At 46.8% G+C, this 17,418-nt stretch overlaps 1 protein-coding gene across 1 annotated transcript; it reads left to right on the top strand.

The window, feature by feature from the left end:
* The first annotated feature begins 237 nt into the window (after positions 1 to 237).
* On the top strand, positions 238 to 16,727 carry Fam71f1 (family with sequence similarity 71 member F1). Its single transcript, XM_032905241.1, has 7 exons — positions 238 to 530; positions 1,780 to 1,964; positions 4,876 to 5,128; positions 7,371 to 7,492; positions 11,518 to 11,561; positions 14,675 to 14,842; positions 16,221 to 16,727. The coding sequence occupies exons 1-7, from the start codon at positions 282 to 284 to the stop codon at positions 16,232 to 16,234; spliced, it is 1,035 nt and encodes a 344-aa protein (XP_032761132.1). The 5' UTR covers positions 238 to 281; the 3' UTR covers positions 16,235 to 16,727.
* Positions 16,728 to 17,418: the final 691 nt, after the last annotated feature.

The following is a 17,418-nucleotide window of genomic DNA, read 5'->3' as shown; positions in this document are numbered from 1 at the left end:
CTAGGGATTTCCCAGCAAGTTCCATGATGCTCCGAGTGGGTCCCCGATAACAATATGGGATATCAGTCAGTGCATCCATGAGCATCATTGGTCCAGGAGGAAATGGGAGGCTCCTCCTCATTTCCCTTTCTTGCAGGCCTGCTGTGGTTTTTCATGATGTCATCCATTCATCATTGTGAGCTGACTGGCTGCCCCTCAGGCCTTGGCCAGGTGCCCATGATCAGAAGGGAAGAGACAGATCCCAGGACAACTGTGCAGAGGGCCCCTGAGCATGTGCAGACATGATGACATCAGTTCCACCTAGAAAGACTTGGTGGAAATCGAAGAAGACAGTAAAAGTGAGAAGATCTTATTCAACCTTCCCTTCCTTGAATGCCTGGGAAAAATTCAGGGGCCTCTTGCCTGTGGATGGGGAAACGAACCCTGGAGTGGGCCTGGGTGTGGAAGAAGGACTACTCTGCCAGATGGTTCATTCTCCAGAATTCAATCTGTTTCCTAACTCTGTGGTGTTTGAAAGCAACTTTGTCCAGGTACTCTTGCGTGTGATTCAGAAGAGCGCTCCTTGATTCTTCTAAACCCATCCCCAAGATGTGACCAGAAGAGTTACCCCTAGAACTGCAGTGGAGGGTAAACTGAGGCAGGAAAGCTAGTGGGCCTGGGACACAAGGCTGACCAGGGTTTCTTCTGTAAATGTACACTCAGTGAGAGAAGTCAGGCATTCTTTGCTGAGTGGGGAGTTAAGCATCGCCTGGAACTCCCAACTTATGTCATTTTCAGGTCTGTCGCCTGAGACCAAGTTAAGGCCGTCAAAGGAGATGGCCTTTGAGGATTAGGATCAGAAGTATTGATTGGCAACGAATAGGACCTAGGGGCCCAGCAAAAGTTGAGCTGAGAGTCCAGGCTCCGCTCACTGGTGGGGAGGTGCCATTGTGCATGGAACTTGTACAAATCTGTGTAAACACAGCAAGCAAAGTGCATGGTCTAGTGGGTGCCTGGTGTGTTTTTGTCTCCTAGGCTCCACTGCGGTCAGATGGAACCTAGAATAAATAGAAGGATCATGGGGATAAATGTCTTCTAGGCAAAGCCAGGAAGCTGTCAAGGGGAGTCCTTAGACACAAAGTGGATGCTAAGGAACTCCTGGATTATTGCTCTTGTTCTTGTGTTAATAGTGAGCCCTTTAAGTCCCTTTGGAGAAATACACATTGGTGGCTCGAGCCTATAATGCCAGCACTCAGGAGGCTGAGGCAGGAGGATGTCCTAGTAAATGAGACTAATCTGGGCTATAGAGTAAGACCCTTTTTTTGTTTAAATAAATTAAATAATAATAATGATAATAATAATAATAGTAATAATAATAATATCACTCATAGACCCTACTAAAGTTTTTAAACCAAGACAGGCTAAAACATTTGTCAAAACGCAGCGGTATCCCTTGTTTCCAAGTGACATTTGGCAGCCAATATCTGAAGACATTTTTGGTTGTCAGAATTTGGGTGGGAGTTTACTATAAGCATCTAGGAGATAGGCAAAGGACACTGCTGAACACGCCACAGTACAGCATAGCCCTCCTCCCACGAGGAAGCTAGGTGGCTATCACCGTAGGGTGGCACATGCCTTTAGTCCCAACGCCCGGGAGGCAGAGGCAGGCAGATCTCTCTGGTCCAGGTATACATAGTGAGCACCAGGCAGAGGTGGATTAGTGCTGAGTGAAGAAGCAGGGCTGAAGCATCTTGCTGCTGTGGCCAAATGTTCAGGCTGGGCCTGGGGGCTGCATTGCAGGTCAGAAGGAGCAGAGACTGGAAAGAAATCTATAAGGCTTCCAACACCATGGCCCTTGGGGTGACCTCCTCCGTACCTTGCCTTCCCCTTCCGAACATCCTCCTTATGGCCAGAGTCATATGGCATCAGGGGCAGAGCCAGACATGGAACAGACCGTCCACAGTGCCAAGCATCAACCTGAAGAGGTAACCAACACAGGGGAATGGGGGAGAGGTGGGTAAAGGGTGGACCGAGGGGAGGCTACCTGGTAACTAAATTCAAGATGGGGAAACTGGGAAGTCTTCCCACAGTGACATTAATTGGGATTTTTTGTTTGTTGGTTTTGTTTTTTTTTTTTTTTTTTTTTTTTTTTTTTTTTTTTGGAAAGAACACAATCTCTCATCTATTGCTCAGGCTGGCCATGAACCCACTATGCAGTCAAGGCTGGCCTTGAACTCTAGACCCAGCTGCCTCCCCATTCTGAGTGTTTGGATTCCACATATGCACTATCATGCCCAGCTACTGACTGCTCTAGACTGCAGTAACCTGAGATAGGTGGGGGGCTGGGGAGACCAATCAGTAAAGCACATGCTGTGCAAACAGGAGCTCCATCTCCAGAATCCATGTTTAAAAAAGGATGGGTACAGTGGTGCACATGTGTAATCCCAGCACTGGGGAGGTAGAATGAGTGGATCCTTGGGGGTTGTAGGCCACCCAGCCTAGCCTAACTAATGTAATAAGCCCCAGGCTTAGAGACAGACTCATTTAAAAAGACAAGGAGGATTAGAAACAACACTTGGGATTAACCTCTGACCTCCACAGGCATGTGCATACACATCTCCCCAAACATATGTATACACAGTCGGGTGGGGGTGGGGAGACATCTCGTGGGAAAATGACATGATGCACCTGACATCCGAGTTTGGGACTTCAGCAGCCATGTAGAAGGCAGGATACAGTGTGACCCCAGGGTAGAGGAAGAGTGGCGGATCCTAGGGACTAGCAAGTACCAGCCAGTCTAGACAGGAGAAAGACCAAGAGTGTCAGTGAGAAATGCCTAATTTTTCTTTCTGGTGGAGGTTTTTGAGTGACTGACTCCTCAACTCTAGCCTACTTGCTTCCTCTGGGGTGCCTTTCTCTTTAATTTTTAATATTTTTAAACAATTCGGTAATTTTATTTTATGCACGTGACTGCCTTGCCTGCGTGTACAGCAGTGTACCACGTGTGTGCCCGTTGCCTGTGTGTCAAATCTGCTGGTAATGGAGCTACAGATGGTTAGGACTCGCCGTGTGATTGCCAGGTCCTCTGCAAGAGCAACAAGTACTCTTTTTCTTTCTTAAGAAACTGTCCCTATAAAATACTGTAGGGGCTGGAGAGAGATGGCTCAGTGGTTAAAGTCACAGTTTCCTCGTGGTGTCAGTTAACAACTGTATGGAACTCCAGTCTCAGGGGATCAGGCATTCTTTTCTGGATTCCGTGGATACTGCATACACGTGGCACACACACACACATACATGCACACAGAATTCCCATGCAGGTACAGACTCCTCATAATATTTTAAACTGGACACGGTGGCACACGCCTTTAGTCCCAGTACTCAGGAGGTAAAGGCGGGATCTCTGTGTGTTCAAGGCCAGCCCGGTCTACCTAGTGATTCCAGGTTAGTCAGAGCTCTCTAGAGGGACATTGTCTCAAAACAAACAAAAATAAAAACACTTTTTAAAATTATGGACAGCAATAGAGGAAGACCATGACGCTGACCCTCTGCTTCCACACATAAACACATGTATGGGCAAGCATTCATGCATATAACACGAGACGAGGCAGGTTTTTCGATGGAAGGACAGACAATTTGGTACAAAGGGAAGCTTTACGTGGGCAGGGATGGAGGCCTGTCTCCAAGCACATTTGCTGTCTTGCCTAGCGCTTCTGATTTAGCAAGAAACCTCTGAGGCTTTGGTGAAGCAGTGGTGTGCCAGCCAGACCTGGCTGAGGAAGAGCCGCTTTGGAGGGACGTGCTCTCTTTCGTCCTGGGTGTATAGCTAACTAGACTCGATTTTTGTATCACAAGTCATTGGCTGCAGCTTTCCTCTACAAAACACATGGACTAAGTCCTACTTAAGGCTATAGCGTATAGTAGCGTGATGTTTGTGATAGAACTGCCCTTCTTGATTCTTGGGCCTCATTTCAGTCTCCTTTTTGTTGCTGTGATAAAATGCCCCAGCCAAAAACGCAGGTTAGTGAAGAAAAGGTTTATTTGGGCTTACAGTTGGGGTTGGGGGGCGTGGTGTCTAGAGTCCATCACGGCAGGGAAGGGGAGACGTAGTAGCAAGAGCAGGAAGCTGACTGATCACATTGCATCTAAACAGGAAACAGAGAACAGGAAGTGATGCCTTAAACCTCAAAGCTCTTCCCCTTCCCCCAGTAAAGTACTTTCTCCAGCAAGGCATCGACTTCTAAAGGTTCCATAACCTTCCCAAACAGCACTATTAGCTAGGGACCGTGTGTTCAAATGAATAAGCCTCTGGAGACATTTGATATTCAAGCCACCAAAGGCCCCCTTACACAATCTGCAAACCATGTCAAGAATCTCTAGATGTCACTAGAGGTCTAGGAAAACCCTTTACTCCTCCAAGCTACCTCCTGCCAGAGCTCTGCACTGTGATGCCGGTTACCAATGCTGCCCACTGCAGGTGACTAATACTAGGTCTAAGCCAGGTCCTGAACCAACTCGTTTGAGCAGTCTTGGGTTCATGGAGGTTAAGGAATGAACAAGCTATGTGGGTGGGATTTTCAAGAAGGAAATGGCAAAACCCATGTCTCTGACCACCTTATTCTGAAGCTACATCCGTGGCACAGAATCTCTGGACGCTGGCCTGGAAATCACAGCCAGGTATGAACCAGGTCCCAGGGCTGCAGCCTAGATCTAGTGACTCTAAATCCTTGGGGTTGTTGGAGGCTCTGCATCAATTAAGTACCCCAGGGAAATCTCCTTTCCTCAGAGTTTGAGCACCACTAGCCAAGAACTCTCTTCCTACCCCTAAAAGTTCCCTATCCTTGAAGAGACACATCAAAAGTGGCAGGGTGATCCGGGTATCGTCTTCTATGCCTTTAGCATTCTCCCTTTGAAGTTTGTGGAGCTCCAGATCTGGGACCACCATGAACGCATCCTACGGTTGAGGACCGTCACCGAGAAAATCTACTTCCTAAAGCTCCACCCTGACCATCCTGAGACTGTCTTCCGCTTTTGGATCCGCCTGGTTCAAATTCTGCATAAGGGTCTGTCCATCACCACCAAGGACCCTACCATCCTCGTCACTCACTGCCTGGTACCCAAGAGCCTTTGCAGCCCAGGTGGGAAGTCTGAGGTAAGAAACCTCCATTGCTAGGCTTCAGACAAGATCGAATTTGGAGAAGGGCCACCTTTGTACAGCTGCTGCTGAGTGTCCCATGTAGGTGACCTAAGCTTTAACTCTCTCCAGACATGGTAGCCCTTATAAGCACGGAACAACCCTGTCTAAGTACACATGCTTCAGTCAACATACGCAACTGTGCAACCATCAGCTGTGACCACAATGAAAATGGACAAGAGAGAAGGGTTCTATTTTTGCTTATTTTCCATTTGTTTGGCTTCTTGAGATAGGGTTTCAGTCCAAGCTGGCCTCAAACTCATCAAGTAGCCAAAGCTGGCCTTGAAATCGTGAGCCTCCTTTTTCTAGTGCCCAACTACTAGGACTACAGACAGGTATCAAGCCAGGCCAAAAGAAACTTCCGGAGTGTGTGCGTGTGTGCATGCATGCCTGTAGTGGTTGTTTGCAGTGTGAGGAACATGCAGAGACTAGCAGAAGACTTTGTGTATCTTCCTTCTTTGCTCTTTGCCTTATTTCTCTTGAGATAGAGTATTTCACCGAACCTGGAGCTTTGGGGATTTTTACCAGGCTGGTGGCCAGCAAGCCCCAGCAATCCTCCTGTCTGCTCACCCACATCCAGCCCAGTGCTAGGGTTAGAGGTGTGCCCGGCAGTCACATGGGCATCTCCCTGCCCATGAGGGAGAGTTCTAGTTTTTCTTTTTTCATTTTCTTTCCTACCTCTTTTCTGTTTCTATAAAGTCATCTCAGACATTTCATCTTTTGTTTGCTGCTGTTTTTGTAAGAATGGCCTGCCCACCCCTGTGTGTGTGTGTGTGTGTGTGTGTGTGTGTGTGTAAGTGCATACATGCTTTGGCACGAATGTAGAGGTCAGAGGTCAGCCTCCAGCCTTGATTCTCATCCTCTACCATCCGTTTGAGACAGCATCCATTGCTGTCTTCTGTGCACCCCAGGCTCTTTGTGGGGCATTCTCCTGTCTCTGGTCCCATCTCACCACAGAAGCTCTGGGATTTCATCATGAGTGACTGCATCAGATTCTACATGGTTTCTAGGACACTGAGCTCTTTATTCACTAACATCCTTTTGTTAAATGTACTTCTACGTAACCCATTGTTGTTAATAATTGTAGGAGTAGAAACAGGATCTTACTCTAGAATCCAGGGTGGCCAAAATTCTAGATCCTCCTGCCTTAGCCTCCAAACGGCTAGATTACAGACGCATACTGTTGTACGTGGCTTTGGAACTGTGAAGGTGTTTTGTTTGAGACAGGGTATCATTTATTTGTGCCTTTTGAGTTATGGTCCAATCAGGTGTGTTCAACAATGAAGATTGGCAAACAGTTTAAGGTTGGGGGCGGTGGGTAGAGTCTTCGGAGAAACCATGAGAAAGTCCAGAGTGTCGGGCCTTGTGCATAGTTTTTGGTATACAAAACAGAACAAACAAACAACAAAAACCAGATAAACAGGAAAAGGATAGGTTACTCTTTCTGAGGTAGACTATGGAGAAGTGAGTTCAACAGTGAAGTTCTTCAAGCAACTGTCTCTGTCTGTCTAGGCTGTAAAAGTACATTATTAGTGGGATAATTACTCTTCTGAGTGCCTTAATGTGTTTTCAGGTAAATCAGATTTCCTGACAGATGGATTCCTGGTCAGGGGATTCATAGACCCCGTTGGGGAAGATCCCCAGAACTCGATGCCCTGCAGAGTCAATGAGAACCAGGTTCAGGGGGCAGCGTGTCTTAAAGTATGAAGTAGAAAGTGATAGAGGAAAACTGTCAACCTGTAGCCTCTACATGTGTTTTCACGTGTGTGCATGTGCACCTATACACACTTACACATAAATAGCTACAAAGCTATAAATACTACACATCCACAAAGCGACTGCATATAGGGCTTTTCTCAGAGGAATTGGTGTTTTAAACATTAGCTTCTCATAATGTATACATTTAAGCATAAGAACCAAGTATCATTAGCTGTTAAAATTCCTATTAACAAGTTAACTATTCTAAATCTACATTGGCAAGTGTGCGACAAGGGCCTCACCTCCAAGGCACCAAAGGACATTTATACCAAATACCAACCAAGAGAACTGCTTCCATGAGCGACTTGTATGGCTGCCTGCCTATTGGGAGAGTTTGGGTCCCGATGTTTTAGAGTTCAGATAGAAGAGCTTGGTGTTAGGAAAATTCAGAGAGCCCAAGGCTTAACCTCCTGTTATGTTTGTTTGTTCTTTCTCCATGTAGTTAGTGCAGAAGAATTCTAAAGGCCTCCAGCCCAGCGAGAGCCTCACACATCTGATGGCCCAGGGGGAGAGCGAGGCCCTCTCCCAGATCTTTTCCGACTTGCATCAGCAGAAACAGTACAGGTACATGATTTAAATCAGGTTAGCCCATATTACCCTTTTCTGTTGCCCAGGAGGTCCCAAAGGTAAGACCTTCCGTGAAGGAGCACAGTTAGGGATGTGATATACTGTCACACAGTGAGTGCCTGGTGTCGTTACCATAGTCTCTGTCTCCACACAGCAAGTGAGGCAGGCCTGACTCCAGAGGCGTTACATAGAAAGAAAAATACTTCTTCAGCAATGAAAATGGGTAGCAATCATGGAAGAATGAAAGCTAACTACTAATCCAGTAGCTGATTCTATAGAGGCAAAACCACAGTAACCACCTAACCACCTAACCACCTAACCACCTAACCACCACCTAACCATCTAACCACCTAACCACCTAACCACATAACCACCTAACCACATAACCACATAACCACATAACCACATAACCACGGCTTTAAACCCCACTGTATATTGGTTTCATTTCCTCTGACTGGGCCTCTGTCTGGATGTTATAGAGATCCTGAGGTTGTTCCTAAAGTATAGGCCCTTGGGGTGCTCAAGGGTCCAGGCCTGTCTTTTCCATTCCTGAAGAAACGTCCTGTGCATTTGATGATGCGTTGTGATACGAGAGACGGGAAGCCAGGTGTGGTGACTCACGTCTGTCATTCCAGCGCTGAAGAGTCTGAGACAAGCAGATTGTTTCAAAGCCGAGGGTAGCCCAGGCTGCAGAGTGAGTTCCACACCAGCTTGGGCTACAGACAGAGAAGGAAAACCAAAAATAAATTAGTAAATATCACCAGGAGAGAAAAATGAAGCGACAAAAAGAAGTGTCTTTGTTTTAAGATAGGTCTCACGTAGCCCAGGCTAGCTTCAAAGTCCCTATGTAGTTAAGAATGATCTTGAACTCCTGATCCTCCTGCCTCTACCTCCCAATATACAGGAAATATAAGAAAACCTGTGCTACCATTCCAGGCTATGGATGGGATAGCTCCTGACCTCCACCCCAGCTTACTGGGGATTGAATTTAGGGCCTCAAGCTTCCTAGGCAAGGGCTCTCTACACTCAGCTATAGTTCAACCCTACAGGAGCAGTTTTTTTGTCATAACCAGTTAGAGCAGGAACCAGTTAGAACAGCTCAGGGGCAAACTGAACAACGCTGGGGTAGTAAGATGAAAACCGAGAGAGTTCAGAGGCACTCTCAGAGTGGTTGAAGGCTGAGACCAATGCCTCGGCTTCCAGTTCTATAATATTTAAAAGATAATAATATCAGCCTCACCCAGATACTGTCAGGATTGAACACGTGCTCAGCAAGCTTTTTGTCAGATATGAGCGGGATCTCAACAGATATTAGTGTGCATTACTAACTGTTTCAGGAAAGGTTTAACAGCTTGTGCCAAAGATCATCACTGTATAATAATAACAGCGAAAACTGCAATTAAGAAATGTTTATGTAGGGGTTGGGGATTTAGCTCAGTGGTAGAGCGCTTGCCTAGCAAGCGCAAGGCCCTGGGTTCGGTCCCCAGCTCCGAAAAAAAAAAAAAAGAAAGAAAGAAAAAAAGAAATGTTTATGTAGAATGTCACATTCTGGACTGGTGCTGAATTCTAACAGAACAAAGGTATATTGAAACACGTTTTTAAGTGTTTCAAACAGATCACTGGCTTTGTAGTGCAAGCTGGTCTGAAACTTAAGTAACTAGAGAGATGACCTTGAACTCCTGATGCCCCTAAATGCTAGAACTACAAGCTATGGCACAGTACCTGGCTTCTTTGCTTATTTGTTTTAAAGATTTATTTATTTACTGTATATAAATACACTGTGGCTGTCTTCAGATCCCATCACAGATGGTTGTGAGCCACCATGTGGTTGCTGGGATTTGAACTCAGGACCTATGGAAGAGCAGTCAGTGCTCTTAACCGCTGAGCCATCTCTCCAGCCCTTGTTTGTTTTTGAAACAGGGTCTCACTGTGTTGGCAATGCTGGCTCAGAATCCAGCATCTCCCTGCCTGAGACATAACCATAATCCACAGCTGACGTCCTAAGCGAAGGACACTGTATCAGCTACGTTTATCATTATGGTGAAAAGCGGTGGCCAGGACAGTCCTTATCAAATGAGGTTTATTTGAGCTTATGGCTGCAGAGGGATAGGAGCCCATCATGAGTGGGAGACAAGCATAGCAGTTAGTGGCAGGAACAGTTTACATTTCCAAACGCAAAGACAAAGCAGAATCTAACTGAGGTGGCACAGGACTTCTGATCCCAAAGCCTGCCCACTGTGACACACTTCCTCCTACAAGGCTGCACCACTTAAACCTCTCCAATCAGGGCCACCAACCAGGGACTGAGTGTTCAGATACTTGTGTACAGGTGTGTGTGCGCACGCACACACTTCTCATTCAAACCGCCACAGACCCTTTTGGATATATCTCGTGCTGAGTTACTGGCTGCAACTCAGTCCCATGGCCAAAACCAGCTGAGAACCATACTCTGCTTTAGACCTAAACCCAGACAAAATTAAGTGTCCTCAGTCTGAGGTAATGGTACATGCCTGTACCCAGCACTCGGGAGGTTGGTGCAGGAGGATTCCTATGAGTTTGAGGCCAATCTAGGCTAACCTGTCTCAAAACAAGAATACCTCCACAAAATTAGTTGCTCTATCCCCAGAGTAAAGGGGGAGCAGGGTTACTGGGGGTCTGCCACCAATATCTGGCTTTTAATTCTGGGAGGTTAGAGGGAGTTAGGCCCCATTAGAGAAACAGGCTCTAGCCAGAAAGAGCAGGGTAGGAGAGCCAGGCAGTTAGAGAAAAACAAACGACTGAGGCTTTGTCCAGAGGAGGACAGTTAGGGAAGGAGCAAGAAGGCCATTGGCTAAGAGAAAAGCAGGCAGAGGCCAGGCCAGGCAGAGCCTGAGAAGCCGCATGGAGGGTTTTTAAATTCTGTGGAGAGGAGCCTCACTTGCATCTTGCCTGTGGAGGTGCTGTGATCCAATTTCCATTTGGAAAAGTCACTCCAGCTGTGGCCACGACAGTTCATTGGAAGGGTAGCAGCAGAGACTCAGAAAGACCAGATAAGCAGCTAAACTGGTCTGGACCGGTGCGTGCGCCGCATAATGGGTCAGGGAGGTTGGAGTTAAAGAGAGCATTCCTTGACTTCCCTGTTCTCGAGTGGCTGCTTTGCACAGACATGTAGCTTCCTCGGTCTCCCAGCACAAACAACCCCCATGTGATGATATTTTCATTCAGGCCCTTTCCAGGATGGTTGCAGTCGGCAGGTTCGCTCATTAGCGGCCTCACGCCACTGAACAGTAGTACACAGCACGCATGGCTGAGATCCAAGATCTGAGACAGGGCCACACCCCTCCTCCAGCAAGTCAGCACCTTGGGCTCTGTTCCCTACCCATCTCCACCCCTTTCCTCTTTCCCTTCTCTCCTCTGGAAACATAATGTGCATCACACCCAACCGTGGCAGCCAGAGCTGGCTTCTTTCATATTTGTATCTGTCTCTAAATCTCCTGCATTAGAAAAACTCTCTTTAAAAAACTATTCATTTTATGTATCCGAGTACACTGCCGCTGTCCTCAGACACACCAGAAGAGGACATCGGATCCCATGGCAGGTGTAGCTACCATGTGGTTGCTGGGAATTGAACTCGGGACCTCTGGAAGAACATTCAGTGCTCTCATCCACTGAGCCATCTCCCAGCCCCCAGGGGAAGTCTTAACTAAGGATCGGCTTTGAAATATGACCTCAGAGCTGAGCGTGTAGCTCAGTGGGCAGAACCCTGGTCCTAGCATACACAAATCTGCAGCACTGCCTAAACCGGGCATGGTGGTGCATGCTGTAATTCCAATGCTCAGGAGAAAGGAGGGGGAGAAGTTTAGTGTCATCCTTGGCTACATAGTGAGTTTGAGACCAGCCTCAGATCCATGAGACCATAGCTCCAAAAATCAAGACACACAAAATAACAGTAGCAACAACAAACTGAGTTCAATGTTTTGTTTTGGTTTTTTTTTTTTCCTTAACTTTTGATCTTCGTTTCCTTGACCGTGAAATGACTGGAGTTCCAGCAGGAGTGAAAAGGTGCAAATCAACAAGACCAGCTCAGGTAAGGAAGGATGCAGCGTTGCATGCTGGGAGAGATAGCTGCTGTGTAGATACAGCACTTGGATTCCCCATGATGCCTACTCAGGAGTACCACAGTATCTCCATATCACAGTTGGCACCTCTCTGGGCTTTTTGGCCACCAAAGGCAATTTGGCACCAAGTCCCAACCATTTATTTATTTGAGATGTTTCTATGTTCTCCATTCCCAGTTCCTTCTTACATCTGCGGGGTCCATGTGTGGGTTCACTGACCTATTCAAAAGCAATTACTAGAGGCTCTCCGAGTGGTTGTCGTGGGTACCACCGTCTCTTAAAGGGATGGTCTCGTGGGTACAGAGCAAAATTATAGAAACTCCTTTCTAGCCCACATCCAAAGTTCATGCTGGGGTTGACAGAGGCATATGGAGGTCCTTCAGTCCTTCCAGGGCGTTGGCTCAAGAAGGTCAGTGTCTGAGAGTCGCTAAGAGGTTAGCATCATAGAACCATCTATGATAGGATCAGGGCAGATGGAGCAGATGAGGCCCTGTGAGAAAACGTGACGTTCCAGAAGGAGCAACTAGTTCTCCAGTTCTAGTCCAGCCCAGGTCCCCCGGATGTGATCCTTCGATCAGCTTCCCCATGTTTGCATCTCACCTGACCACATGCTCTCTGACTCATCTCTATTCCGGCCACGTCTGGTGCAGTCAGATTTCACCCATGCTTCCTCATACCTTCGTCATCTCCCACTCACTTCCTTCCCTGAGGAGCCCCTCTAAGCCCCCTCTGTCCTATATCCTAGACCACATGCTCCTGCCAAGACCGAGCTGTCCCCGTGACCTCTCACACAATTCTTTGGATCTCTTATAGGTTTAAGGTTTATTTCTTAATGAATGTTAAATTGTTGGATCTAAGACCATCGACAAGTTCATTCTCCATACTGGCTCAGGAGAGAGCCACATCGTGATATATTTAGAATCGTAGAGATCCTAAGAGAATTAGGATCCAAATCAGAAGGGTTTTGTTGCTGTTGTTGTTTTGGGGGAGTTGTTTGTTTGTTTTGTTTTGTTTTTTTATAAACTCCTACGTTTATAGGAGGAATAAATGGACAAGGGTCTGAGGGAACATGGGCAAGAGTGGTTGACTCCGATAGCCGGGTTGGACAGATGGTTCACCGGTTAGGAACACTCATTGCTTTTGCAGAGGACCTGGGTTCGACTCCCAGCTCACATGACAGCTGACAAATGAATGTGACTCCAGTCCTGGGGCATCTGATGCCTTCTTCTGGCCTCCAGGAGCACCACGCAAGCATGTGGTACACAGAACCACATGTGGGCAAAATAGTCATACACATAAAATACAGTAAGAAAATCTAAAAATCTGCTTGCAACTGACCCCCCGTTTTCAACATTAAGAAGACAATCAGGACAACAAAGACAGTGAGTATTTTAGTGAAGGCTTTGATTAATGGTAGGCACAGAGCCTGCTATTGTTGCCCTTGATTTCTATTTTTAAGAGTCACCCAAAATCTGATTTTTTAAATATACACTGATCACTTTCTCCAGATCTTGGAATTTCTCACAGGCCTTGACCTTTGACACGCTGTCAATTACATTTTCTGTATTTATGTAACATTTGAGCACAGTCATAAATGCACATGCTTTAAACTATTCTGTGAGGTTAGGGGTGAGGAGAACAGAATACTCAAGAATATTTCTAATGATTGCTGGGACTGGAGAGAAAAGCTTTAGAATTTCAGGATAGCCACTCAGGTGTGCATACCTGTCATTCTGAGTCCTCGGAGAGCTGACTTGGGAGAAATGCCTCAAGTTTGAGGCCAGCTTGGTCTATATAGCAAGTTACAAGATAGCCTGGTCTGCATAGTAAGATCCATAACCCCAAAAAGAATTTCGGGATATCTGATGTTGGGATGTTCTTAGGTTAATTTTAATGAGCCATACTGGGGTGTTTTCTGGAGCCCGTTTTCTTCCTGGGTCAAGTACTTGGTTGCAAAGGGAAGTAACATGCCAGGCTCTTGGAACTCTTGCTCTCTCCTACTGAACTCTATTGGAACTTCTGGATGGAAAAGAGGGGAGGGGAGGGGAAGGGGGAGATAACTCAGTAAAGTACTTGCCTTGGAAGAATGAGGAACTGAGTTTGATCTCCAGAACCTATGGGCTGAAGAGATTGTCTCAGTGGTTAGGAATCAAATCCAGAGGGTCTGTCTGGTCCCCAACATCCGCTTGGGGTAGCTCACAACTACCTGTATTCCCAGCTCCAGAGCGAGTGGAACTGGTCTCTGAGGACTTCCATTCACACAGGCATAGACACATACACATATACTCAGGCACTCACAGCTAGACATTATAGTGCATGTCCCTAGGAGTCAAAGACAGGAGGAATCAACAGCTCAAGATCAACCTTGACTGTGCAAGAGCTCAGAAACAGCCTGGGGATGGGGATGGTGTGTGTGTGTGTGTGTGTGTGTGTGTGTGTGTGTGTGTGTGTGTGTGTGCATTCAGTCTAGACAACCAGAGTCCCAAAACTCACCCATGTGCCCCCATTAGCAGGCACACAAGCTTGACCCTTGGTCTTGTTTAAAATGTTGCTTCTAATTCATTAGACCTGGGCACATAGGCCTTGAACCCATTCATTTCTAACATGATCCCAACTGGTGCCAAGGTTTGGGTTACATTTTGAATAGTGAGGGGCAGAGGGTCTAAGAATAGTCTGTGGCTTTGCTCTTCTGGTTTCAAGGCCATTGTCCGTCTAGTTGACCGAATATCCTTAGGGAGATTTATTCAGGTAACCTGTCCCAACTATGTCGTTTCTCCATTTCCTGAGGCTATTTTGTTCAACATGATGTTGTGTTGCGATCAAGAACATGGGCTCCAGAGCCAGGTTGGTTGCCTTAGCATACTGACTCTGTCTGCCTCACCATAATGTGGCCATTAGTAAGTTCACTAGCCTCTGTGGACCTCAGAGTCCTTCTCTGTAAAAATGGGGATTGCGGGAGAGTTGTCAGCAATGATAAAAAGAAGCCTGACTTACAATGGCTTTCTCTGCCTAGAACTGTTGGCTATTAGCTTCCAGAGTGTTCTGTGAGCGAGAGTGCAAATACGTTCCTTTTCTTAACTAGAGAAAGCTACTCCCTGTGAAGACAGTATCCCCTGTACCTGCGATCTCAATTGGAGGGATGCGTTCATGTTCGGAGAGTGGGAAAGAGAGAACCCCTCTGGGCCACAGCCCCTCTCGCTCCTCAGTACCCTGGCTGCCTCCAGCAGGCCACGGCTGTCCCTAATTGGAGGTATGGTAGTGATGGGGTTGATCTGGTGGCCTTCCTGAGACAGGCTGTAGCTCAGGTTTAGAATCAGAACCCTGTCCTAAGGGTCCTAGCATTGATTCCAAATGCTACGGGCAGGGGATGGGTCACTGGCCACAATGACCTCAGCCCTACCTATCTCCTTGTCTTGGCATCCAATGATACTGAGTGAATCTCTGCAGTGTGGTTTCTCTAAGAACTGCAGAGTCCCCACAAGTGGCACCGAAGGACAGACTGTTAAACGGGTGATCTTGGAACTCGAGCCTTCTCTTGCTGTGTGGGGAGGGATGGGGGCTCCTCCTAGAGTTCAGTCGTTCCCGTGGTCCTCCCTGCCCTTCTCCTTCCCTATAGCTCTTGGTGTCTTTCTAACTGATGGTGGTAGAGAGTACCAAGAGGGAGAAGGAGCTAGCTAGCAGGACTGGGTGAGGGCAAACTTCCTGAGGTCCCAGCCTTTCTCTTTCCATGCCCCAAAGGCTCCCTATCCCACATTCACTCAGCAAGCATTATGAAGTACCTTCTATTCACTGTGTCTAACGGAGTCCTGAAGAAGGTGGGATCATTTATGTTTTTCTAATTCATAAAAATATGTATTTATTGTATTGGTAGAAAAAACACCTTGATTTTTAAAGTAATTTTTAAATGAATGTACAAAGTGATGGTTTCATTATGGCATATTTTTTTCTGGTTTTCCGTTAGTAACTGTGCAAGCAGTCACTAGGCCACTTCACAGGTAGACGTCACTATACTTTGTTCTCCTGTACCCCGCCCCCATTGCCCTACTTCCATGCCCCTTCTTGATGGTCCCCTTCTCTTTCCCAAATAGGCTCTATTCTGCTGTCCTGGCCCTGCATTCCATTGCTCTATCTTTTCTCTCAGGATGCCTTCCTGCCTTCCCATGATCCCTTTCCTGCTTTCATGATCTACATACAACACACACACACACACACACACACACAATTAAATGAATTAAAAGTTAAAATGTCAATAAGCACAAACACCCCCTCCTGTGGTTTCTCTAAGGCTTCGGTTAGCCACAGCCAAATACAGTCCAGAAATTAAATGGAGATTCACTATTTGAGAGAGAAACCACAGCCACATAACTTTTGTTAGAACACAACTGTTTGCTTTAATACATGTAGGCATGTTGATAATATCATACCATGCCTATGAATTAAACTTTATGTAATTCTATATCAGAAGACATGACATCTACATGGTTTGGAGTTGTCTGCAGTCTCTAAAAGCCCCTGGTTGGGAGACAAAGCCCCAGACAAAAGGGCCATTACTTTGTCTTATGCGTTCACAAAAGAGATTTCAGGTAACCTATATGATATTGACCACTTTTTCTCTTCGGCACTCACAGGAAATTCTATATGACGCTTCCTTTCCCCTTGGGGAGAGTTTCTGTGGCCTGCACCAGCACTTCTCTTCAGCATTCAGTTTCAGGGTGCTGTATCTGGACAAAGGGGAGGAGGAAGTTGCCAGTAGGAACAAACCAGAGTTATCTCAGCAGCACTGACAAGAGCGCCTACTCATCCTGTCAGCGTCTCCGTGTGTTCTCACTACCACCTCAGAATACAGCAACTTGTACCCTGTGGTCTAGGGCGATCACGTAGATTGGGATGCACTGTCCGAAAGTCTGGAACCTGGAGAAGAGCGATGCGAGGGAAAGCAACTCCGGAGAAGCAGGGACACGGAAGCTGGTGGGAGGGAGTTGGAGAAGAGAGGCAGAAAGAAAAGAAGTAACACAAGGAAACAGAAGAGACCTGGGAGAAAAGCTGAAGAGAACTAGACCGGAAGCACATCTCTGAGAGATGCCCCGCCAAGCGTCTATTTATCTAATTTAAAAAGTAAAGCCATAAACCAAGGAGAGAAGCGTGGTTTCCTCTCTGCTCACATTGCTCTGGAACAACTTCCTGTTCCCAATTCAGGCTGTTCAAGCTCGCCCTGGGTTGGAAGCTGAGGGACAATCCTTTGTTTGGGGTTTGAGATAGGGGCTCACATATCCCATCTCACGGATGCTGGGATTACTGGCATTTTCAACCACTCCCAGTTTATGTGGTGCTGGGGACCAATTGCAGGGCCTCCCTCATACATGCTAGGCACTCTCCCGAGTCAAATCTCCAGCTCCGCTTAAGAACAATTACTGTAGGAATCCGGAAGATGAAGTGTCAAGGTAGGGTGACTTTTCCTTTTGTTGTTCAAACTAACTGTCTCTGTCTTACAAACACTGGTACAACCTTTTGGGTTGGTAGCCCCTGAAACACGGACATGCCTGGGTGATGTACTCATAAATTAGCCAGTCCGCGTCAAACTCATGGTCACCTCCACATTCCTCGCTACAGTAAAACACTGAATTCTACTCCTCCTTGCTTTTTAAATCTGATCCAAATATAAGCGCCGTGACAGAATTTAATCCCCTTGTTTACTGCGGCACTCACGGTGCCCAGAGCAGTCCTGGGCACACAGAAAACACTTCATCTATTTGTGGAGGGGGCAATCATACCACAGAGTAAGGATGCATCAGCCTTTCAGTTCAGAGCCCCATGCCTGCCGCAGCA

This window comes from Rattus rattus, chromosome 6, assembly GCF_011064425.1.
Source record: "Rattus rattus isolate New Zealand chromosome 6, Rrattus_CSIRO_v1, whole genome shotgun sequence".
NCBI classification, from domain to species: Eukaryota; Metazoa; Chordata; class Mammalia; order Rodentia; family Muridae; genus Rattus; species Rattus rattus.
The sequence above is the reverse complement of the archived record's forward strand: the minus strand, read 5'-3'. Positions and strand labels throughout refer to the sequence as shown.

Bases quoted from the DNA above. Each gene is read 5' to 3' on its own strand.
- Fam71f1 (XM_032905241.1), top strand. From the start codon at position 282: ATGATGACATCAGTTCCACCTAGAAAGACTTGGTGGAAATCGAAGAAG. The intron at 1,965-4,875 runs GTAACCAACACA...CTATGCCTTTAG, and splicing joins CCAAGCATCAACCTGAAGAG to CATTCTCCCTTTGAAGTTTG. The intron at 5,129-7,370 runs GTAAGAAACCTC...TTCTCCATGTAG, and splicing joins GCCCAGGTGGGAAGTCTGAG to TTAGTGCAGAAGAATTCTAA.